A 27,055-nucleotide genomic window follows, 5' to 3' on the forward strand; every position below is an offset into this window, starting at 1 on the left:
TGATACTTGCAAATATGAAGAGAATATTATCATGTATACTACGTTTTATATTACTTAGTAGTATCTAACTTCTCACGGAGAGACAGCCGACCGAGAACTGAACACACACAAGTATCCACTGTGACATATACAAGGTGAACACACAGATGAGCTTAAGATACTTCAAAGTAAGTTCTGAGTCTGAGGGACTTGCGTGCATAAACGAGGAAGTGGTGGAGCTAAACTACTTACACAGCTTCATGAGTAGGTTTGAAAGACCTTAAAGCTAGAATCCCGCAAAATATCGATTACGCCAATTCTAGACACGCGATCCGGAGTGTAGCAACACCCCAAACATTATGTAAGTAAACCTAAGCGATTATATATCCACTATCGAGTGTGTATGTGTATTTCCTATATCAATGGAGTGTGGCTGAAAACTTGTGCAAATCATTATGTAAAAAGTACGTGACTGCAAGTCAATTAGCACCATATCAAACACACACACACACACACACACACACACACACACACACACTCAGGCTTTCCCGACATACCAGTACGTACCTTTCGTGGATACTAGAAAAACTGCCTTTCCTTGTCCCATAAAAATGCTAGCCTCTCTCTCTCGAACAATTTTTGTACCTAATTTCACTAAGTTACCTTGATAATAAAGCACAGTTACTCGTGCCCAGTTGGGAAATATTGGTCTAATTTATTCAGCAAGTTAAAAGAGTTTTGAGGCAGCTAAATTACACAGATACCTCTCACTCTACTTTCCTAATTAGAAAGTCTACAACACTGGAAACTCAATTTAAACAAGGCTAAAAAAATTCAAGGCAGCTTAATTGTTTCATCATGATCCATTATGTTTACCTCAGATCTCTCCACTTCCCCTATAACAAAGCCTCAATATTAACCCAAAATGAAATGTAGTCGATCAAATCAGAACATTATAATGAATAATAACGCCAGATATGTGTCATGGGGTTACACATTACCAGCAGCTGAACCAATAGTAATACTAAGTGCACAAGCTAATATTTTAGTGGTTATAGTATTAATACTAATTATAATAATGATTTAATTAGTAGTAATATGAGCAGAAGTAATAATGTAAGTAGTATTAACAACAATAGTAGTCGTAGTAATAGTAACACCAATATTAGAAAACATTTTAATTACATTAAATTATTCAAAAAATTATCTATTATCTTACGAAACCATATCTATTATCTGCAGCAAGTGATGACTACAAAGAAATATAGAATATTCATCCCCCCCATCCCTCGCAAATCTAGAACACACAAAAAAAAGCAGAAGAAATAGTACCCTCGGTTCCATAACAGAACTAGTAGTAGTCCCTCCCCGCAACGCTCCAGCTATGTCATTCAGCAACTCATGGTTACACTGATACTTGGTGTTGTGGGTCTGATTCTAAAGCCTAGCTTGTTTAGTCGGCCAGTCTTTCAAGGCACACAAAAGTCAAGAGAGCATCCCCAATGTGAAACTGAGACTTTTCAACCTCCTTGAGGATTATTTTCAGCTTGAGCATGAAAAGCTAGATTTAAAAATAACAATAACACGAGTGGCATTTATAAAGGTAGCTACTACTCAAGGATCTATGCTTTCATTCTTTATTTGCTTGTTTTGCTTCATGAACTGTCACACCTTTTCTTTCCTTCTCTCCATACATCCAAAAGCTAGATAAAATGCAGGATGAAGTTTAGGATTGTGACACCAAACAATGTAAAATACTTTAAGCCCAAAACTCATCACCACTGGCTTTAACTGCTTGAAAATGAAAAGTTGCTGCACTTCCAAAATATACCCATGAACACACTTATATAATAATATAATATATATATACATATATATATATATATATATATATATATATATATATATATATATATATATATGCAAAACAACCAATGTGAAAAAGTAGCGAAATTCCAAGCGCATTCGTGATTTCTCACATTATCAAGGAACAATAAAAAACAAGACATCAACAGAATAAGGGGCAAGACTACACCTCACAATCACGTCACCAGGTGTGCTTCACAGAGTCGGGTGTTGTCACGCGACTGTGAGGTGTAATCTTGCTGTGGTGACGTGATTGGATTTTCGCTATATTTTTCATATTGTGATATCACATGTTTACTGTGATCTTTATATATATATATATATATATATATATATATATATATATATATATATATATATATATATATATATATATATATATATATACATATATATATATATTACATATATATATATATATATATATATATATATATATATGTGTGTGTGTGTGTGTGTGTGTGTGTGTGTGTGTGTGTGTGTGTGTGTGTGTGTGTGTGTGTGTGTGTGTGTGTGTGTGTGTGTGTGTGTGTACTTGTGTATGCATGCACCAATCAAGAATACTTTAATTCCTAAAGTAAAGATAAAGCTAAACTCTGAACATACATACATACGCTGAGAGACATTCTCAATGTATGAGTCGCCAGTCTTCTGCAAACGGTGTAAACATGTAACTCTAAATACTAAAACAATTATAATCAAGACAAAATTAAATGAGATAAACTTTCTCCTCCTTCATTCAGGAAACCACAAAAATACTTGTCTACGATTTTCAGTATTGAGAAGTATAGGAGGAAGAACAAACTGGAAGTTACGAAAGAGAGTTAGCTATATATATCTCCAGAATGAAAGAGAGAGAGAGTGAGATGGAGCACTGTCATGTTATGCCAGCGCGGAAGGATGAATCTACCCTCACCAAGAGGACCAGTGGTGCTCAGGTCAAGTCAACAGTGATGGGAAAGTGAGTTCACGCACACCAAACCCTCCAGCTCACACTAGTGGCTAAACTCCACACTCATCTGCTCACTTGCTACAATGGATCCTAACTTTTACTAACACCGGTAATGGTATTCCAGTCCGGGTGAATTTGTGCGTTTTTCATTCTGACGTTATAACACTGAGATACATATGCATAACTAAATGGTCCTTAGGATCTACATCGACGCTATCTGCTGAGAACTGTGTAAATATTTCTATTATTTGAAGGACTAAGTTAAGTGTCGATATCTCTACTGTTGCAGAAGGCTCTCTCCCCACCCTCCATTCTACCCGGCTGCAATGCCCGGCTTGAAAAAAAAATTAGAAAAGGAGAGAGAGAAAGAGAGAGGTGGAGAGAGATTCAGCTCTACTCTGGATTACAGAGCTTCTTGAGAGAAATCCGGTCTTAACACCAGCTCACGTTAGTAATCCAATAGTCCGCCTGGATTGCATTCACCGCCCATGCATACATTCCCTTCAGTAATCTACCGGCTCTGGTAAATTACTCTCATATATATTTTCCGTTGATTAAGGTGATTAAGGAGTTCTTCAACCACATTACTATTTTCAACTTCAATTTGCGTTAAAACTATCTATTATTGATACACAAGAATACAATGTCATGTTACAATAGAAACAATAGGAAAATGCAACAGTAGCAGTAACAATTAACAATAACAGCAATATCAGCAGCAGTAGGTGGAATGGAATGTGTATAGCGAAAAGTTAAATATAAAATAAGGCCCTTGTATGACTCAAGAAATCGTAATGACACGATTGCAAACAAACCATACCCCCGGCCGGGATTGAACCCGCGGTCACGGAGTCTCAAAACTCCAGACCGTCGCGTTAGCCACTAGACCAGCTAGCCACAATAAGATTCATCCAACTAGGTATATTTCTACACCATAGGAAGGTTAGCACAGGCACCTCTGTGACCACAAATGCAAGTTTTTACAGACGAATCTCCAGCTAGCGTGGCCGTGACGAACTCTAGCTCAAGTCCCTTCACTGCCGTCAACATGACTCAAGAAATCGTAATGACACGATTGCCCTTGTATTGCAGTACCATAACATTTGCAACAACGTTTCGCTTAATATACAAGTTTCCTCAAGTCACTGGGAAAAGGCATACTAATAAAGTGAAACCTCGTATATTAAGTTGCCATACTGGATAGTTATTTATTTCATTCCAGCAGTAGCAAAAGTAGACAAAAAATTACTGCCAAATTAGAGGGACTAATTATGCTAGCTATGTCTCATCACAACATTAGTGTACCTACGTCTCATCAAAACACTTGTGTACCTGTGTCCCATCACAACAATAGTGTACCATAGTAAGCAAAGGCGGTAAAAGTAGGAAGGAAAGGACATCGGATATATGAAGTAACCAAGGTCCCTAGAATAAATCCATCCATCCTCTTATCCATATTGTCGGTATCAATATATCTTCCACCTTCAGCAGAGGTAAATATTCTCATCCATGTCTTTTTTTTATATCATGTTTCTGGCTAAAAAAAAATTTTTTTATATACGATCAGGTTGCTGCATTATTTTATTAATTTAACAACCTGTCCGTTCTGAATATATCCGCCTGTCACTCTTCTTTAGAAGGGTCACAAAACTGAAAACTCTAAAAGCTGGTAAAAACTGAAAAAGTACGTCCTGTGTCCTAAGCTAGGAGTACAAACATGAAGTCTTTGTACTTTCATTACAAATCAATCGCTTTATAGTTATGCATTGCAATTCACTCACCAATTAAGACACTGAAATTGTCAAAGCTAATTACTCTCATTTTAATTTGGCCATCAGACGAAATAATTATGGTACTTTGCACCGATTTCCAATTCGCCCATCTATATCAAAATAAAATAATTAAGAATGAATCGATGATAGAGAGCAAGAACAAATGCAAGAACGGGAAGGGAAACAATGATTAAGAGTAACAGACAGAGAAAAAAGTAGGGAGGGAAAAGAGAAAAGGCAAAAAGAGACAGCAAAAAGTAGAGAAAGAGAAAAGAGAGAGAAACAGCCATGGTATGTTGGCCCATAACGAGACGAAGATCAGTTGTGTAGGAGTGCAACACAAAATGGTTAATGACATCAGCTGACCACCAAAGAACTACAATAATAATAAATGTACACCAGCGTAACAAAATAAAAACATATGAATGATCCGACAGGCGTATACTACAACGTGGTCTATCAGAATAAAATAGTGAAGTCTGTCAGCAGATTACACCTCCATGGCTTTATAAAAAGAGTGAACAAAGCACTAGAGCAAACACGACCGATAAAAACGTGTGTTCCGCAAACGAATAGTGGCTCGTTCAACATCCCTTCAAAACACACACACGTGACCTAGTATAAAACACACACACACACACACACACACACACACACACACACACACACACACACACACACACACACACACACACACACACACACACACACACACAATTCGCAATGCACAAAACTTTTTAAATTAATACACGAATTACCACATACAATCTGCTTAATACATATTAGGACTCTGAAGGACAGGCACGTCATTTATTCTACTTGCAATCACTCCACTCTCCGTTGATTTATTCCTTTCATTGCATGCAATCGCTTTCCCTCTTTGTTTATTGTTCCTGTGACGTCACAGACAAACAGGAGCACTGCAGGGGATGTATAAAGCGAAGCGCCACCAGCATCAGCAGTCACTCCTTCCACGCCTTCACAATCCCTTTCATAACTATTCAAGCCTGCAGCATGGTTCTCAAGGTAGCTATGTACCACACATTCTCAAACAACACCATCAATGAAAATTACCCATATAAATGATATTTTAGAACCTTCAAGAAATTCTGAATTTTAAGTAAATTCATTTTTTGTGTGGAAAATAAAATACCCATGTACAGTTTAAGACAGTCCTTAAAAGAATTCTTTCGCCATGAAACGGATTGGAAAAGCCACCTTTGATAAGAAGTTTTCTTTAATGTCCTGAACTAGACGTAGACTTTTTTTTTCCCCCACATCTTGTCGGCATCCCGATAGTACTGACTGTCGTGGCTGCTCTTCCAATACCAGGATCACCCATCTTAGCACATATGCTCTGCAAACTGATAATGACCACAGATATAAAAATCAGCATTTACTGTGATATAAACCTGGCGTATTACTAAAACAGGAAAAAGAAACGCGAGCAAACACTTAAGGAATTGATTATAAAGCATTTTGGTCAAGGGGCGTTATTCACTCCTTATACACTGCTAACAAGGGCTGAAGTTTATATAGTCAGAGTGTTGGAAAAATTAAGTCAGGTCAAGCTGAAATGATGATCAGGTTACCTAAATAACGTCTTAAGCGTTTTTCCATTATAGTTATTACATATTAAGTGACGTATCAGTTATTGAAAACACTACATAAAAAAAAAAAAAGCCGTACATCAAGATAATATACTCCTTCGGCAGGTAATTTATTCATGTTGATTATAACTAAATAAATTAGACATTTTCGTTCAATTTAGCTAATCTAGCGTAAGGAAACAGTATGCATCGGCGACAGGGTAAACAATTACCGACCTTATCGCGCGTTCAACAAATCGTTAATAATAATGAATGATAGGATTCAATGCTACACCAGACTGATTGTACTGGTTGACTAGACATTCAGCTTGTGGCTAGGTGACCGTTTTAATCCACTTTTCCATATTACCCACAGGTGACGCTGCTACTGGTTATGGTAGTAATGGTGAAGGCTATGGCTCGTCCATCGGATCCTTACGGTGTCCAGAACACATACAAGCAGGTCAGGCCCTACCCATGGAAGGAATTTTTAAATTTCCATGTTTAATGTCATTATAAATAAGGTCACCAAGTTTTCCAAGCCTCAAATCACGTAGTGTTTCGTATCTGTTAAAGAGCGAAATCACGTAATGTTATGCTAAAAAGCGCATAAGTACACACACACACACACACACACACACACACACACACACACACAAAACAAGTTCGTCTCGTAATGGATCAGAAAAAAATGATATTCAAGTAAAGTGTGGATTCTTGTTTTAAATAAAAATATAACCAACTTTAACCATCAGAGCTCCACTGTTTTCTTCAAGAACATATTCAGCATTAACTATAACAACAGTAGTTTTATATAATGTGCACTAAACATGCATTTCTGTCTGCATTCCGCACGATAGAACACTTCTATAGAAAATAAGGTTCAGTAGTATACAAATTCGCCATAAATAGAACTATTGTTGTATCGTGTACTGATGTAGTTTGAGCCACTTTCCTCCTAAACAGGATGCGATCCCCTACGACTTCTCATACGGCGTGAAGGATGACTACGCCGGGACGGACTTTGGAGCAGCTGAGAAGTCCGACGGTAGCACCGTCCAAGGCTCTTATTCAGTACAGCTGCCTGACGGTCGCAAGCAGACGGTAACCAAAACCTTTTACCTTACTACCATTTTACACTCCTTCACGACACAACAACCACGTTAATAGATTATGTCCCTCTTGGGTTAATTTGTTTCCTCATCATGGGAGATCATGAATTGACATTAAAAAATAAAATATTTTTTCATATTCAGGAATTTACTGTATAACTTTAAACTGTTATTCATATATATATATATATATATATATATATATATCTATATATATATATATATATATATATATATATATATATATATATATATATAAATATATGTCGTGCCGAATATGTAAAACTGGTCAATTAGCAAGAACTCATTTAAAATTAAGTCCTTTCTAATATTTTCTCTTATACGTTTAAAGATATATTTTTTTCATTAATGTTAATGTAAAAATTTTTAATTTTGCTACAAAAGAATCTTAGAAAACTTACCTAACCTTATTATAACAAGAACAATTTATTTTAGCCTAGCCCAACTGAATATATTTTAGATTTGTTTACAATAATTTAATACTAAACAAACACAGTGAAATGTATTTTTTTTTGTTAGGTTCATAATGATTTTGGTGAAATTATTACATACACAAATTTTCGCTTGTCCTATATGGCAAGATGAGCGTTGCTATTTAAGCCAAGATCGCAAGTTCTGCCTATTCGGCACGACATTATATATATATATATATATATGTCGTGCCGAATAGGCAGAACTTGCGATCTTGGCTTAAATAGCAACGCTCATCTTGCCATATAGGACAAGTGAAAATTTGTGTATGCAATAATTTCTCCAAAATCATTCTGAACCTAACGAAAAAAATATATTTCACTGTGTTTGTTTAGTATTAAATTATTGTAAACAAATCTAAAATATATTTAGTTGGATTAGGCTAAAATAAATTGTTCTTGTTATAATAAGGTTAGGTAAGTTTTCTAAGATTCTTTTGGTGCAAAATTAAATTTTTTTACATTAACATTAATGAAAAAAATATATCTTTAAACGTATAAGAGAAAATTTCAGAAAGGACTTAATTTTAAATGAGTTCTTGCTAATTGACCAGTTTTACATATTCGGCACGACATATATATATATATATATATATATATATATATATATATATATATATATATATATATATATATATATATATATATTTACTGTGATCTTATTGCACACACATAAATAAATATAAATAAATATATATTTTTTATTATCACACTGGCCGATTCCCACCAAGGCAGGGTGGCCCAAAAAAGAAAAACTTTCACCATCATTCACTCCATCACTGTCTTGCCAGAAGGGTGCTTTACACTACAGTTTTTAAACTGCAACACCCCTCCTTCAGAGTGCAGGCACTGTACTTCCCATCTCCAGGACTCAAGTCCGGCCTGCCGGTTTCCCTGAACCCCTTCATAAATGTTACTTTGCTCACACTCCAACAGCACGTCAAGTATTAAAAACCATTTGTCTCCATTCACTCCTATCAAACACGCTCACGCATGCCTGCTGGAAGTCCAAGTCCCTCGCACACAAAACCTCCTTTACCCCCTCCCTCCTTTTTGAGAGTCAGAGGAGTGAGAGGAATGAACTAAATGTTCGTGGATTAAAGAACCATACACGGTTTCAGGAGTAGAGATTATGGGACCCCCCTAAAGGTAAGCAATCAGATTTGCTGCAAGGACAGGGTACCTTCAATTCCTTAGATCAAGATACCTTTGAGAAGAAGCTGGATGAAAGAAGTGAAAGGCAGAACCAGAAGCTTTTCTCGCAGTCACAACTAGATAAGTACACCCACTCAAATACTTCGATCACATATTATCAATTCCTCTCATATTGCAGGTAAACTACCAGGCCGACCATGAGAAGGGGTTCGTGGCGAACGTGCAATTCTATGGCGATGCCCAATACCCGCACGAAACCGGCCCGGCAGTCACCTTCAAGCCCAGGAATGCTTACCAGAGCTCCGCACCGATCTACAATCCCCAGCCTAGCTACCAATAGTCCAAAGCCTGGCTACCGCTAGTTCTAGTCTGCCAAACAATAGTTCCAGCACGGCTACCGCTAGTTCTAGCCTGCTAAACTGTTGTTCCGGAATGGCTACCGCTTGTTCTAGTCTGCCAAATAATAGTTCCAGCACGGCTACCGCTAGTTCTAGCCTGCTAAACGGTTGTTCCGGAATGGCTACTGCTGGGTCTAGTCCGCTAAACAGTAGTTCCGAAATGGCTACCGATAGTTCTAGTCCGCTAAACAATAGTTTAGAAATGGTTACAGTGGTTCTAGTCCGCTAAATAGTTCCAGAACTGCTATCGTTAGTTCTAGCCTGTTAAAACAGTAGTCCCACAATTGTTGCTGCTAGCTCTAACCCTCTAAACTGTAGTTCCAGAAAGGCTGTCGCTTGTCAGCTAAACAACAGATCCACAATATTAACCGCTAGTTCTAGTCCACAAGTTTTACAATGGCTACGGCTAGTGCTAGTAAGCTGAACCGTAGCCCCAACTCATTACCCCATGTTTTAATTCGTTATCCAGAAGTCCCAGTTAATTACGTATAGTCCCAGTCAACCACTTTTATAGCAATTACGATTATATCATGTTCGGTTAGCGTTAGTCCCAGTTTGACAACCATTAGACCCTTTTAATAATCAGTCCCAAGAAATAAAGCGGTATATAGTACTGTATTAAAAATAAATTAGCTGCGAGATATTTTCTATTGGTTTCCAGCTAAGAGGATCCGATACTAGCAATCGACCACACGTATCTCTGATTCTAACAGCATTTCTCAAGTCAAGCTCCTACTACTGGAATTCTGTATACGGTTAGAAGTCAAAATCGGGTTACTGAAGACAAGCATGTAACTAACATAAATCAGTGTGGCTTTCCAAATTAAGGGCACCAGTTTAAAATAGTATATTTGTTTAAACGTAATGAAATAAACGTGTAACGTACTCTGCTATTTACATTTTCCTATTTTATTTTACTAGGCATGGTGTACTGTTGTTTCATCCTCCATTCATGAAGGTTTCGAATGGGCGGTTTTGAGCCTGTAACTCTCTGGCATGCAAATCTGCTGTTTTCATGCTGTTAATGGAAGAATGTTCTGTGAGCGAGCTTTGGCCTTTCCCAAGTTCGGTGATGACATGATTCACTTCACCTCCGGGCTTGTATCTCGTCTAGCGGCTTTTGTAGTGACCTGCACATGCAAAAACGACACTGAATATGCAAGAGGAGTGAAACACACCTAGAATTATTTTAAGTCGTACAGTTTTATTCCTGCTATAAATTATGGACATTTGCCCCTTCCCTCAAAAAAATTGCTGCCTAATTATTTAAAATTTGGTTAGTCATAAAATTTCCTACATACCTCATATTTTTCTATAATTCTTTAACACATTTATTTCATTCCGAATGCCACTAAGCGGCACGAATCAGCATTTTTTAATAATTTTTCATTTTCCGTGACCCTATAATCTATAATTGTGAGGTCAGTTGTTCTGCAGGAGAACAGAGAAATTTTGACTTCCAATGATTATGAAATTCACAAGAAAATGTTTCTACTTCAACTTGCATATTGCTGACAATATTGCAGCAACAAACATATTAGCATGCATGGATTTGCAAACATGTACATATACATGCACGGCCAAGAGGCCAGAAACTAGTTATATTAACCATACCCCGGCCGGGATTGAACCCGCGGTCAGAGAGTCTCAAAACTCCAGCCCGTCGTGTTAGCCACTAGATCAGCTAGCCACAGTAAGATTCGTCCAACTAGGTATATTTCTACACCATAGGAAGGTTAGCACAGGCACCACTGTGACCACAAATGCAAGTTTTTACAGACGAATCTCCAGCTAGCGTGGCCGTGACGAACTCTAGCTCAAGTCCCTTCACTGCCGTCAACATGACTCACGAAATCGTAATGACACGATTGCAAACAAACCATACCCCGGCCGGGATTGAAGCCGCGGTCAGAGTCTCAAAACTCCAGCCCGTCGCGTTAGCCACTAGACCAGCTAGCCACAATAAGATTCGTCCAACTAGGTATATTTCTAGTGGTCTAGTGGCTAACGCGACGGGCTGGAGTTTTGAGACTCTCTGACCGCGGGTTCAATCCCGGTCGGGGTATGGTTTGTTTGCAATCGTGTCATTACGATTTCGTGAACCAGTTATATTAATGTAATTTAGGAGATTTAGTCCAGAACCTTGACTGCACTACTTTTAACAAATCGGAAACCTTGACTGCACCACTTTTAACAAATCGGAAAGTACGTACAAACATATCAACATTCACACTAAGAGGAAGAGTCAAAAGATGTTTAACCTTCGGTGTCAACAACAAAAAAGTGGGTGCAGGAATTACTTGGGGTGTTTCCCTTTATCCCCAGAAGCAGTGGTTGGGTAAACCTGGACTTACCCAGAGAACCTGAAACTAGGCTTCCAGCAACACCATTTTCATTCTCTCCCTCTTGAATCAATTATTTGCTTCATGCGAAAAGTGTCTTTTTAAATTTCATTTCAAGTTTAAACAATAAAAAGCACCACGAGTCGTGATAATATACTAACGTTGTCACACAAGAAGTCATAAGCAGCGCGTAAACCTGCTACCAGATTGGTGGGGAAGCATGGACTGCTATGGCCCGACATCACAGAAAACCTACCTGGACTTTCCAAGGGTGACTAACGATATTGTAGTTTGCTTTAATGCCTTACAGCTCTACTTTACTTAATCTTTTAGGTCACTTATATCTGAACATTCACACTGCACTATTACACATTTCTGGAAAGTATATTATACTTTTTTTAATGTACATGATATACACAATAATAAAAAGCTAGGTTAGGAATAATCCAATGTAGTAACTGGATGTTTATATTTCACAATCACACAGGAATTTTCCAGTTTCGCTAATCTGCCCAATACGTGGCTAACATAAATACCCCAAAGGTCTGATGCAGTGCTCTTTCCTTAGGTGGATGCGACTTAGACCTGACTAGCTTCGCATGAGCCAGCAGGCCTGCTGCAGTGTTCATTCTTTCTTATGAGTTATGCCGGTGAGGGACCTATATTCCAAGGAATTGGACTTCTTCCCTTTCTTGGATCTAACCTCAATGTCTCCCATTAAAGAGGTTCTACATGACCTATAATAGTTTAGAGCTTCCCGTGATTAAAATAACCGTTAAATTGTTCCCATAGTTCTGTCTTAGAACTTTATTTTTCGTAGTACTGTTATCTCTTGAATATTTAGATAGCTACACAAGTCTAAATAAGACACAATCATAATTTTATTTATATTCATATGTATAATACAAACATTGTATAATTATAAGTCTGTAAAAACAGAGGTAAATTTAACGAGAATAAAAAGCTTGTAAGAGATGAAATACAAAAGCCTACTTTTGACTACTATTATTCGTTTATAAAGTAATTATTGTTTTAATTGTAAGGAGCGCCATAAAAACGTTAAAGTAATCTTTTGTTTGTAACTGATAAGGGTGTTGCTGTGCATTACTAAGCTCAATTACACATGAGGGAATAAACAACTTTCAACCCATCCTAGTAACACTTGTATATCTTCTTGGAAAATTATTAAAACTTTTAATCATCGTTATTACCACTACTGCTACAGAATCAAGGTGTACTCTGCAACCAGTATTAAATATGATATATTTTAGTGTGTCAACAGGAGATGGAAAAATATCTTTGAAATATATCACAACCTTGGATGTAGAAATTAGACCTAACCTATAGGTACTGACATATACTGTATCCCACAAAGATAATTATAAAGTATTTATCAACAAACTAATTACAATCACTCCTCCCTTCAATAAACATTGTTCCCTCCGCAACTGTTCTACAACCCTAAAACTCCATGCTAAGTAATACTACTTTTTTGTCCATTTTTTAAGTCGTGCTTGAGGCTTGGGGTCGACCAGGGTGTTCCCCGTTGAGGAATGAGATGTCTGCGGGTGTTGGCTGCAAGACGCCGCCAGGACTGGCGTATATAAGACTGAAGAACCACCTCCAAGTATCACTCCTCTTCACCTTAAGAGAGTAAGCTATCAGTCACCGCGTACTACTCGCTGAAGACGGTTTAACTCAACGTCCCAAAAAAATTCAACATGATTTGCAAAGTACGTAAGATCAATTTTAATCTTAATGCTTCTATAAGTAAGATCACTCCCACATCAGTATTGAGGATGCTGGATAGCTAGGGAGGATCTCAATATATGGAGATTATTTCACAATATTGCATCTCACGAAAGATAAGAGACTCATTTAAAGTTAGAATGCTCATCTTGCGCCATTCTAACCCTACATGTGCTTCATAAAGAATGCATGCTACACCAATTACAGAATTTATTGCAATAAGCAAATTGGACAGGATACAGTGTGTGTAATAAATTTGCTCTATTAATTGCTCGTAAATCGAAACTCCTATGTGTAGCAGAGCACTGTACTAACAGAAATTTTACCTACGTGTCCAGGTGGCGATACTGCTGGTGGTGGCAAGTGTGGTCCTGGCTTCTCCTTACAACCCTTACTACCAACAAGTAAGCTCATTTCCTACAACCATATTTTCTTTAGACAACTTTTTTTTCCTTGTCAAGTGCCCAGTTAACACAAACACCTGTACCACATCATACATACCACCAATGTCTGATGAGCTAATCCATCACATGTACGCAGTTATATCATTAAAAAATACAATAAGTCCTTTCCTACTTATATTTAAAAACTTATTTCATTCTGATTTTTATTATTTAAATTACAACTGGTAATTTTATTTTAATATTTTCATAGTATTATTTAAGTTTCACAAATTTTTGACCAAATAATTATTTGTGGACATATTCCATGTGCATTCTATGATGGCTGAGAGGTTTAATAATGTATCTATTAATCTATTTTGTGCAATATGTGTATGGAAATTTTGACCACGACTGCTTCTTTTACAAAAAAAAAAAATAAATTATAGAAAACAACGTCCCAGTTGTCCTGCAATGAAACCGACTTTCCTTCTGTCTTTTAAAGCAGCCTTACGCATTCAAGTACGGCGTTCAGGACAGCTACAGCGGCCAGAACTTCGGCAGGAAGGAGATCTCCGATGGCAACGTTGTGAAAGGAACTTACAGCGTCGACTTACCCGACGGCCGCCAGCAGACGGTAACTGAGGAATTAAACGAATCTGTTCAAATTCCTAAAAGTAGTTCTTTAAATTAGCTAGCTTTACATCTCCCACTGAAATTATACCGATTTATATGCTCTATTGATACGATTCGTGAAATGCTTAATCCCAGAACTTTCTGCTTGAGTGTTGACTGCAGCGTCTCTTACCAGGTGGTCTTCCGTGTCTGCTCTAATCAGTCCTTCTCCTATTTTAATTACTTTACACTATCAGAACTGAATTAAAATAGTGACATTCTTGAACCCGCTTTCAACCCTTTCAATTCATTTTGAAGTCTTTCCTTGTTCTCTTCGAGTGTTATTTTCCTCATTAATCTATAAACAACGATACTTAGGACCAATTTCCTTTAGCATTTATATCCGTTATATATATATATAAAATAAAATATAGGGAGGTACCACCTCTATAGCTAGAATGGGGACCCTCATCCTCAGAGAAGACAATAAACGTACCTCAGGGAAAACTCATGGTTCTCCCCGGAGCTGTTTGAATATTTTCTTCTCCTACCACCCCCTATATTTTATATTCTATGTGAACATTTATTAATAAACAGAATACATTTGCAGAAAACAAACATAACACAATGGTACAATGTATTAAAGATCATGAATTTCCTCCAGCTCCTCCGAAGCATATATATATATATATATATATATATATATATATATATATATATATATATATATATATATATATATATATATATATATGCATGCCGAATAGGTAAAACTTGCTATTTTGACTTGTATAGCAACGCTCTTCTTGCCGAATATGGCAAGCGAAGATTTGTTAGGCAATAATTTCGCAAAAATCATTCTGAACTTAACGAAAAAAATATTTCATTGCGTTTCATTATTAATTATTGTAAACTTATCTAAAATATATTTAGTTAGAATTAGGCTAAATTAAATGGAGCATGTTATAATAAGGTTATGCAAGTTTTCTAAGGTTCTTTTGGTACAAAATTATTAATTTTTACATGAACATAACTGAAAAAATGTATCTTTAAACGTATAAGAGAAAATTTTAGAAATGACTTAATTTTAAATGAGTTCTTGCTAATTGGCCAATTTTATCTATTCGGCACGACAATATATATATATATATATATATATATATATATATATATATATATATATATATATATATATATATATATATTTCTAATATTAGTAACAGGCGTTTAAATGATTAACAGAATTAGTTAAAAATTTCAGGGCGTGAAAGATTACGTTCGTTCAGAATGAGTGAAACTAAAAAAAACAGAGAGGATAACAAGTACCGTACTGATACTCTTTTCCTTCTCCTGTAGGTGGATTACCAGGCCGATAAGTACAGTGGCTTCCAGGCCAAGGTTTCTTATACCGGCCAGTACCACTGAACCAAGACCGCACCTCCAATTAACGATGCCCGTGACCTCAGACATTAACGCTCGTCCACTGAATGAAGAGAAGTTCTTCGACAGGCGCCCACACTTATCTACTGAACGCGCACACAACGCTAGTGATCATCTCAATTACTAACTGAACAATGCCACTCGGCTGCCAAAGTTGAAGACTTTGTACTAAACACTGATTTTTCTAAACATCAACACTAATTTACTCATCACCATGTCTCTACATTCCCCAAGTGTCTATGAAATGAACCATTAACGCTTTCGTTTCTAATACTGTTCAGTATGATTTAATAAAAAAATCGAAATTAAATCTGCAATATTTATTAAAACTTTTGGAAAATAAATGAACAAACCCGAGTCCAAATTTCTCGTGATTTTACATGTGGAAAATCATTATAAATAAAAGTGATGGTAGTGATGATTATATATGGTTTACCAGTAGACAGATCCGGGGGGTCAATGACCCCACTGCTGGGTTCCAGACCAGGCTTCCCGGAAGATAGCCTGATCATCAGGCATCCAGGTAGACGGCCTCATCATCAGATGGTGCTGACAGCATGCATTACAATTTATAAACCATAGGCCGGCTGATCCAGTATTGATTTAAAGAACGTACCGAATTCCCACTTCAAGACAGATAGGGATCTGCTTAAGATTTCCCTTAGCCATTCAGGGTGCTGCAAAGTTTTAGCTCATCTACATAAAAATGATCTCGTAGTGCATTAATTGTACCCCTGCTTTCATTTTGCATCGTCTGCTTTCGTCGGGAGTGATTTCACTGTGAAGATGTGCGATTAATCCCTCCAAAATTTTCAAAGTTTAAACAGTGATAGATCTTTGTTTCGCCTAAGCTCCTGAAGTACAATTCGAGGGTCTTCAAGCGTTCCCAGTATGGTATGTGTTTGATCTTAAACAAGCAGTGAAGGTTGTTTTTAGTGTCCGTACATTAGTCAATACTGTACGTTCCGTACAGTGCCAACGCTCCATACAGTGCCAACACTCCGTGCACCAAAATTTATACACACTATCAACGTTCCCCATAATACCAACGTTCGTTACACAGACAACGTACCGTTCTCTGTCAACCTTCCGTTCACTGCCAACTACAATTTTCCGGCGTGAAAAAAAAAGTGTGGGGCCACTTAGGGTGATTATAGAGTCCAGTTAACGCTCTACTGTTAAAATACAAATGTTCACACGTCACTCCAATTTCAACGGTATAATGACTGAATTCAGCTCCCTAAAAAACAGGTAAATGTTTCTGGTCCAACATTCATTCTAAATTGATAAAATATTGAATTTCATTACTCAGCTCGCAATTTATTTTGGCAACAATCTAGCATTTTACAGTTGCATATAATTATAAAACTTTGCATTACGTAAAGCGTGCAATTTGCAATGGTAACTTAACAAAACTCTGCATTTCGTAAAATACGAAATTTGCAAATGGACAAAAAAATATTCGCTATTGCACAATGAGACAGCTTATAAATTTGCATCGTTCAAAAAATACGCAAGTGAGACAACAATCACTCCAATTTGTTTTAATGAAACGACATCATCAGCGAATGCAGGCCTAATGTTTCTATTTTCACGCCTAACTAACGTATTCAGCAAACAAGTCATAGTAATGGTTCAACTATAGTGCATTTACTGTACGGTGTAACACACGTATGACCCATTTGTGACACGCCAGTAGTGATGGCAGGGTGATAGTCCATGATGGTAGTGTGACACTAACAGTCGTTGTTGTAGAAATAGTGTGAGCTAGTCATGAGGCATTAGTAGCTTAGTTGTGGTAGTGTTGTCAGTAGTGTCAGCCAGTCATGATACACTAGTAATTGTAGTTGTGGTAGTGTTGTCAGTAGTGTCAGCCAGTCATGATGCACTAGTAATTGTAGTTGTGGTAGTGTTGTCAGTAGTGTCAGCTAGTCATGATGCACTAATAATTGTAGTTATGGTAGTGTTGTCAGTAATGTCAGTCAGTCATGATGCACTAGTAATTGTAGTTGTGGTAGTGTTGTCAGTAGTGTCAGCTAGTCATGATGCACTAGTAATTGTAGTTGTGGTAGTGTTGTCAGTAGTATTGGCAAGTCATGATGCACTACTGGTGGTATATATTTACCATTAGGTTTCGTGTTACGGTTTAACAAGATATATCAGGTGTCAGATTAATTAAGCAGAAATTAATTTGAACTCTTAATTACATTTAATCTCTAACAAAGATAATTAAAGTGTTTATATATATATATATATATATATATATATATATATATATATATATATATATATATATATATATATATAATGTGTGTGTGTGTACTTACTGATTTGTAGTCACTGGTACACAGCTCATGGCCCGTCCTCTCCTAGACCACTTTGGTATCACTGATTTCTAGCTTCTTGAGTTTAATCATGTCTATTCTTGAAGCTGTGTATTGAGTTTGCCTTTATTTCCTCGTGTGCGTGTGTTGGGGGAAGAGCTTATAAAGCAATGATCGCTTTGCAAAACAAATTAAAGTTGTAAATTCAATACCGCAATATAAATTCCCAAATTATGTCTTAACATCATGAAATTAATACAAATATAATGATGTCAATTAACATAAACTAAAATTAGGCTGATCAAATATAGCTTTACTAGGAATATATATATATGCTAAATTATAACAGAGTTAATTTTAGCAAGGTTTAGTGAGGATGCCAAGCTAATTTCGGTGCCCAAATAAAAAGTTATATATGCTAAATTATAAAATTATAGCTATTGATGAACAGGATAGACAATGGAGAAATATTTTTAAGAAATTGTTTGTAGATGAATGATTCAGAGAACTGACAGGTTGATAAATTAGACACATGTGCAACACTTGGCTATCTTTAATGAGGAAACGTTTCGCCACACAGTGGATTCATCAGTCCATACAAAGGAGAATGGTGAAGAACAGAAGGAGTTTGTGGTAATCAGTCCCTCAGCCTTGAGTCGATGTAATTAGTCCATCAATCTTGAAAAGAATTGATTGGATTAAATCGACTCAAGGCTGAGGGACTGATGACCTCAAACTACTCCTGTTCTTCACGATTCTCCTTTGTATGGACTGATGAAGCCACTGTGTGGCGAAACGTTTCATCATTAAAGGTTTCCTCATCAAAGATACCCAAGTGTTGCACATGTGTCTAATTTATTAAAAAATTGCTTAACTAAATCTGCGTGATCCGAGGTCAAACTTCCTTGCAGACTGTGCCTGGTCAACCAGGATGTTGCTTTCAATAGGCCTGCAAAAACAATAATCTGGATGATCCTGATAGTCAACTCTGAGCGAAAGTACAACAGATTGAAGCTTCATCAATGACGTGTGTAAAACTGGCAGACGGGAGCAGTGTGACTGTTTAATCTCGTCAGGTAGTTCCTTTCTCTATTTCATTGGTAACGTGTACAGGCAAGTATATGAACAAGACACTACGTGGATTACGGAATTTTATTGAGAAAACATTTCATCCACCAGGGACTTGATTGTAAATCGCATATTTCGTCTTATTCACGTCTTCTATTGACAGTGGAATATCAATATTCCAACCCTCCATTTTCTTTCACTTCAAGCTTGTGTATTTCTTAGGAGTAACTCTCGCAATTTTAATTGGTTTTTGGTTAGTGTATGCAGGTGGAGGTTGTTTCATAAAGATGGCCCCTAAGAACCGTCGCTCGTGCCATGAATTAGAGGATCTACCTGAAACTAATGAATAATAATACAGACTGTGGTATTGACCAGTAAAAAAGTGAATGTTACCAAGAATTTAAATCTAATTAGCGAGGAAGATGAATTAAATTTCTGGTTGAGAATAACTATTAGTGCAGATTTATGAAAGCAAAAGTTAATTCACAAGTCTGACCTTACAATACAATAATAAAACTTTTCTCTGATAAAGAATAGCGCAATTAAGTTATAAATAATATAACGCATCTCACTTCATGAATGTTTTAGAACTATTATCAATACTGACCTCCTAAAACATGCTACCTAAATGTAGTCACTCATCAATATAGACAATTTCAAATGCTGATAGTACAAAATATGAAAAAAAAATAGTAAAATACAATAGATACTGTACTGATCTTCACGTCAGCCAATCCTCGACATTTCATTTTCTTGAAATCTTGAAAATAAGTTGTGGACCACACAAAACACATATCTAAAATTGTATCAATGGAAAGGTATTTACATGCAAATCCTCGTTCACTGGCAGCAAAATTATTCCAGCAGAGTATAGTCAGCACCTTCCTGACCCACAACACACTTCGCTCACTCACAAATTATACATCATGTAATAATGTTGGTAGAATTACCGACAGTATATTAAATAAAAGGACACACGTTCAACTAATGATACATTTTACTCTGACAACGTTTCGCTCTCCAGGAGCGCTTACAGAGCAAAACCTTGTCACAGTAAAATGTATGAGAATCATCGAAACCAGCCACAGGTATACGGTTCGTGCGACGTTTCCAGCAAAAACATGCAAATTTATGTCTCTAGACACACTATGTGGCTCACAGAGGAATTTTTTTTTTTTTTTTTACACAGGGTTTGACAAGGTTAAGGATCCCTAGCTTTATTGACAAGCTATTTACAGGTTAAGGATTCCTAACTTTATGAGATACTTAAAAACACTTTAAATGACTTCGTTATGAAAAAAAGAAACAAACCCAGATTATTAATAATTAGATGAAATGGATAAGTTGATCTTTTAACAAAATGAGAGAGTGAACAAGACACAATAACAGAAACCATAAAGTATATAATTTTACAAATTAGTGTTAATACTTAAGAAATGAGGTCCAGAAGAAGTGTTTATTTTCCTCTGTATTAACAAATAGTAAATCGCAAATAAATTATTACAACAACAATGGTTCCATAATTGTCTTAATTAGGAATTTTGCATGAAGGTTGGAAATTTTCCATTACGGTAAATAATAAGTACTTAACGTAATGGAAAACCTAATTTAAATCTAAATTACTAGAAAGACTATAACTGATTTAGAGAACCATTTCACCAACTGTATACATAATGCAGAGTTCTCACGAGTGACTGGTAGCGAACACTCATGTATATCATAATAATGTGAAATAAAATAAACACTTAAGCGCTTACTTTCGTCCTTGACCGTCGTCATCGCTATGACGTCACATAATAATATAACACTGGTAGACCTTCAACCACAAGAGCGTCGGCCGCTGATCTCCACTGCACCGTGTGTTAGCGGTCACAATATTATAAAAAATTACACAGCTAGTTATTGCAAACTGCCTGTGTATAATTAGATCAGTACTTGTATATATTAATGTAATTAAGTTAAAAATTGTTTTATACTTTATTTCTCATTAATCTCAACAAATGATAACTTAACAATCCAATCTAAATTTGTATAATCTATTTCACATTACCGTTTCTAAACTTAAGAAAGATTTCTAGCAATACGTCAACTTTTCTAAACCTATCACGAATCGCGAAATATTACTAACACGACTGCAAAACAAATCACAGAACAGGTGGGATTCGAACCCATAGAAAACCAGTTTAAAAACTCGCTTGCCATGTATTCAATCCCCATCCGTTATGTGATTTCTAAACCTAAGTTAGGTTATTAAAATTTTTATAAACTACGTTTTTCCTATGACCGGTTTTGAGGGTTCTTCTACCCAGCGAGCACGACCTGAGGCCAGAATTCCTTGTTGACCGCCTGGTCAACCAGGTTAATTATTCTAGCGACCAGCAGGCCCACACAGCCATCATAAAACGGCAGATCGGCACTAGTACAAGGAAGCTGTTCAGTTGCTTCAAAGCTCTGATCTTCATTTCAGCAATATTTCTTTATCTATTCGTAATACGCACGTTCCTTGGGGCACGAATGTTGACGCTGGGAACTCTAATTGTATCCACAGTCTCTGCACTTCACTGGGTTTAAGCTCAAAATTATTAATAAAATATTAAAATTTGGCGATGCAGATGTGTATGTGTTGATGTTGCTTTTTAACTGTAGTGTTAACACACCTCTGGCAAGACAGTGATTAAGTGAATGATGAAAGTGTTTCTTCTTTTTCGGGTCATTCTACTTTCTTTGGCTTGAGAGGTGCGGTATGAGCTCAAAACCCCAGGTTCATTGAAGCAGCCGTGTGGTGGGACACCCTTGCCGACTCCTCCATTAGACCAGCCTCTCCCAAAGAGCACAGTCTCACTGGGATGAACAGATCAGAGAAAAAAATCGCCAACAAAATGCTCACCAACGCTTCAGGAAAGGGCAAAGCTCGTCTTCTAGCGGTGAATTCACCGCATTCAGATTTCCTTCTAGCTGTTCCCAACTCCTCTCAGGGCACTCGACTCGACCCACAGGCCATTCGGATTCGTGTTGCTCTTCCCCTTGCCGCCCCCATACTCACCGAACATAGATGTATTTGCGGCAGGGCGACAGCTGATCAACTCCGACTTCATGGTCTCGTGTGTCACACATCAAAGGGAAGTATGCAAGACATGAGGTCAATGTCATCAGAAGAGAAGCCTCGCCACAGCCCGTTGCCAGCTGCGGGAACCCCAAGTACAGTGGTCTGACGGAAGTCAAAAGCGTCCTGATGGGGCCACTATGCTACCCTGGAAAAATGGTAAGCTTGGGACTACACCTGTGCCATACTCCGAAGTTGAAGGGGGTGGAGTTGCCAGCCACAGGGAGACCCAGAAGACCCACAAATATGAAGGCCTTCCCCTTGCTATAACTTCATCCCAATAGGGTCGGTGACCCTTTGAGCATGGGGGAAGTGTGCTCTAAAGTTCTTCAAACAGCTGGGTGAAAAACATCATAGACACCAAGGATCACAGGTCGGTCAGCTTCCTCTTTCAGAGACTCAGGGTTGCAATCCAGAGGGAAAACGCCTGCAGCATTCTGGGTACGCGGCCCACCGCCGGGGAGCTGGACGAAGTACGTATTCGAGATGTAGCTCTGAGATGTCATCCATGTTGTTCTACTCCTTATTGTATTTTTGTCAACGTATTTTGTTGTTTAAAGAAAGTCTACATAGAATATAGGGGGTGGTAGGAGAAGGCAATATTCAAACAGCTCCAGGAAGAACCTTGAATTTTCCCTGAAGCAAGTTTATTCTTTTCTCTGAGGATGAGAGTCCCCAGCACAGTTCCAGAGGTGGTACCTCCCTATATTATATTATAATTATACGGCAGCTGCTAGCTTCATAAGTCTCAAAAGTCTACAAAATATAATGAACTTGTCCATCATTATATGTTTGTTCCCATAGGCTCAGAGACCCTTGGCCTATATGGAAAGAGTGCATCCAAGTTCCTTAACCCTTAAACTGTCCAAACGTAGATCTACGTTTTTTCAACATTTGAAAGTATGTAAAAAAAGTATTTTTTTTTTTTTACATTTGAAAATGTATAAAAAACTTTGATTTACTTTTTTTGTTATATTTGAAAATATGTAAAAAAAAAGTAGATCTACTTTTGGAGCACTACGCATGTGAACGTAGATCTGCTTGGACAGTTTAAACACAGCATTGGAAAATAAGGAATATCCACTAGGAATTTTTATTGACCTAAGAAAAGCTTTTGACACAGTAGACCACGACATCCTACTCCACAAACTTGACCATTACGGTATAAGAGGCCATGCGCTTGCTTATTTCAAATCTTACTTTACTAATAGGTATCAGTATGTTACCAAGGAGCTAGGCAAGACTCTTCAGGGCAGCAAGTTTTCCATTCCAGCAACTCAATGTTGCAGTTAGTGGGGTAATGCCTGTTTTACCTCATCCAGCTCCTCAAGAGCTGGATGGGATTTTTACATTGTAATATTTGACAAAAAATTAGCATTATGTACTTGTAGTGTATCCCTCAAACTTCATGTACTGAATATGCCATCTTTGAACCATCAATGTGTGGTTTAAGCTTTGTGTACGATATTACGTAATAAAATATACCTATTGGTAAAATAATTACATGTAGTGGTAGGGTAAGTAGAATATTCAAACGGATTCAGGAAGATAACCAACTATTTTTGCTGTAAAATAAGTGTATAAATGGCACCCAAGACGTGAAGGAAAACTAACAGCAGTTATAAGAAAGGATCGAAAAGTAGCTCACTCTTTTCTGTCAGTGTGACTTGTGAATGGTCCAAGTCAGACCGAAACGTCGTCATAAGCTTTTTTTTCTCTCTCTCTCTCTCTCTCTCTCTCCTATGTACGGGTTATTTGTGTATTGTTGTAGTCACATTATTGTGCCTTTTTGTTCTTCAGCCCCTTTGATAGGCAAGCCTCAAAAAATTGCAAATTTTGAAATGCATTTCCTGTGTGTCGATAGTGTGTCTCAATGTAAGGTAAATGAGCCCATAGAAATGAAAATGTGAAAGTTTGTTTTTGATCAATTGCCAATATGCGAAGACCGACAAAAGTAGGTCTTGCCTACCAAAGGGTGAACATATGTTAATGTTGCAAATTTGCAATTGCTAATAACACACCAAATAACTATTTTTTAATTTTATTATACAAAAAGACATTATAAAAAACATAAATTGAACTTTTCAAACATTTGTAAGTATTAAAAAAATACAAAATTGAACCAAGTAGCAACATGGACACATTGCAAAGGGATATAACTTTCAATTCCCATATTCCTGAGTTTCCTGAGAAAGAACAGTTATTCTAGATCACTAATTTTCAGAATGAAACTTCAGGAAGCAATTTCTATCCTTCTTGACGCATAGATTTACTTTGCATATGGCACAGGAAAATGAGGATGTGACATGTTATTTGTGTGTGCTGCAAAACTTGCATGTAAGTAGCTTGCCTGACATTGGCCAGTGACCCAGGGTTTGGTCAAACCTCACACTGTCATCTGACCTTTCTGCACGTTGGTACTGCACTGCAAATGGCAATTGCAAGGATGGCAAATCCTCATTACTGTCACCATTGGAAGTACTTGATGAAGCTCTTGGACTTCTTGAACTTGTTCTTATGGTGCTGCTGCATCTCAACGTTTGTCCTTTGGATCTTGCAGTGATAGAGATGTCAAGCCTGAATAGCTTCAGTGGCATGCATTTGGTTTTTAGTGACCGACAATCACGACAGTAAAGAAGCTATGCATTCACAACATGCAAGATCCATAACATAGGCAAACAGCTGCATGTACCAACGTTTGGATTTCATAGGTGTTTTGTACAGATGCACCATGTTACTTTTGTCCAGATGCACCAACATGTTACTTTTGTCAATACCTCCCATGTGTGCATTATAATTCTTGATTACTGCAGGGCACTGGAACTCGTTTTCCATCTTTGTTTCCTTGTTATATCTTTCAATAGGAGTCACAGGATTAACCCATACATCATTTGAAAAGTGCTGTGTATGTTTTTTTTGCCTGGCATACAAATTAGTTTGGAATGTGATGTGGTCTATCATGTCTTGAATAAAAAAATCGCTAAAATAGTCATATGCACACCTAATTGTAAGAGGCTTTTCATGTTCGTATTCAGGCAAAGGGTCATTGTGGATGTCAACCCTGTTCCAGCTGGTCTGAGTTTGAGAAGCAAGCTCATCATGATGATCTTCATCAGGGTACTCCACGATCACAATACCTTTCTTTTTCTTGTCCAATTTTGGCTTTTTGGCTTTTTTCCTCCTCCTCATAAGTTGACACCTCTGCATCCTGTGGCAAGTACTCATCACCACTGTCAAGCAATTCCAGATCATCTGCCTCTGCATCAGAGTCACCTTCCTCCAAAATGCAGAGATAGTTGGACTTGTCTTTGGAGGACTCGCCATAAAACAGCTTCTCAAGCTAGAAGTGTTTACATTTTGGTCTCTCAACCAGTGAGCAGAAGCCATCACCACTTACCTGGAGCGACTCAGGGAAGGGTTGTGATTGGTCAGAAATAGAGAATGGGAACCCAGATATGTAGTGGGTGTAGGAGGAATGCGCCAAATATCATGCTTTCAATAACGACAAATGTCGTTCCTGCCTAAAAAAGGGTTAACTCTCAGTCTGAGGTCTTGTCACTTGCCCCAGCCACGGTAATACCGATTTTATACTGATTTAAAGTACAGCGTAAGAATCCTCGGTCTTAATCTTGTAATACCCTTAAGGAACATATGAGAGAGAGAGAGAGAGAGAGAGAGAGAGAGAGAGAGAGAGAGAGAAAGAGAGAGAGAGAGAAGATTCATCACCTCCATCTTCAATTACATTTAAACTACTACAACATTTCTCCTCTCCACAAACCTACGACGATACGCTACAAAAAAATTTTTTTGACAAGCCGAGTTTATTACACAATCAAAATCAATTTCACCTGTTCTCTGGCGCGTGAAACGAAGCGAAAGTACAACCGTGAAAAACAGAAAATGAAGCGTATCTTTTTTCCTCATTATAAAACATATGATGAGTAAACTAGGCGTGAAAACAGTGTGAGTGAGAGAGAAGAGTGGAAGCACCTTTCAGCTGAGCTCCAGTATATAAGACAACAGTCATCGCTGAAACGTCAGTCATCTTCCAACGTCTCCAGTACTATCAACACCCTCAACTTACAACATGTTCTCAAAGGTGCTACTCTCGCATTTTTTTTTAATAATTCATGTCAAGCGCTAAACCTATGTGGGTCATTCAGCGCAAGACGTGGTGGAGGCTGTCTGCTTAACGCAAGACGTGGTGGAGGCTGTCTGCTTAGCGCAAGACGTGGTGGAGGCTGTCTGCTTAGCGCAAGACACACTTTCTATTTGTACTCGCAAAAAAAAAAAAATTTTTTTAGACTAACCGCATTATGTAGATACTTTTCCCAAACAGTGCTGTTTCCAGAAGGTTTGAAGTTTTTTTTTAACACAGAAGCATTTTCACCCAGGATATGACTTGCAGCAGGACTAAACTTTCACACATTTGCATTTATTTTCTCTAGGATGCGACCTGCAACAGTCGACTAACACCCGGCCACCTACTTTTACTGCTAGGTCGAGCAAGGAAACTTGCCCGTATGGTTTACAGGGCCTATAAAACGACTAACTTACGTAAAGAAAAGACCGTTGGGGGGTTGAACTTTGAAGATGGGATAGAGCAAGAACAGATTTTGTGAGAGGAGTGTTACTAAGAGGGGAGAAAATAGCTATAAAACGAACCTGGAGCAATTCTGTTGTGAACCGAAAGTTCATATTACTGACCTATGGGTCATTC

At 37.4% G+C, this 27,055-nt stretch overlaps 2 protein-coding genes across 3 annotated transcripts; both read left to right on the forward strand.

Annotated features, from left to right (window-relative positions):
- The first annotated feature begins 6,554 nt into the window (after window positions 1-6,554).
- On the forward strand, window positions 6,555-10,346 carry LOC128699270 (cuticle protein 7-like). The gene is made up of 3 exons (XM_053791873.2): window positions 6,555-6,621; window positions 7,125-7,262; window positions 9,095-10,346. Exons 1-3 carry the CDS (start codon window positions 6,562-6,564, stop codon window positions 9,254-9,256), a joined length of 360 nt encoding a protein of 119 aa, XP_053647848.2. The 5' UTR covers window positions 6,555-6,561; the 3' UTR covers window positions 9,257-10,346.
- Window positions 10,347-13,251: 2,905 nt separating this feature from the next.
- LOC128699269 (larval cuticle protein A3A-like) lies at window positions 13,252-16,150 on the forward strand. 2 transcript variants are annotated; one of them, XM_053791871.2, is made up of 4 exons: window positions 13,252-13,389; window positions 13,744-13,809; window positions 14,291-14,422; window positions 15,757-16,150. In XM_053791871.2, exons 1-4 carry the CDS (start codon window positions 13,378-13,380, stop codon window positions 15,823-15,825), a joined length of 279 nt encoding a protein of 92 aa, XP_053647846.1. In that variant the 5' UTR covers window positions 13,252-13,377; the 3' UTR covers window positions 15,826-16,150. The 2 variants fall into 2 exon arrangements, with proteins under 2 accessions (XP_053647846.1, XP_053647847.1); XM_053791872.2 differs by having other exon boundaries at window positions 14,294-14,422.
- Window positions 16,151-27,055: the final 10,905 nt, after the last annotated feature.

The sequence above is a fragment of the Cherax quadricarinatus genome, chromosome 61 (assembly GCF_038502225.1).
Source record: "Cherax quadricarinatus isolate ZL_2023a chromosome 61, ASM3850222v1, whole genome shotgun sequence".
In the NCBI taxonomy this organism is placed as follows: Eukaryota; Metazoa; Arthropoda; class Malacostraca; order Decapoda; family Parastacidae; genus Cherax; species Cherax quadricarinatus.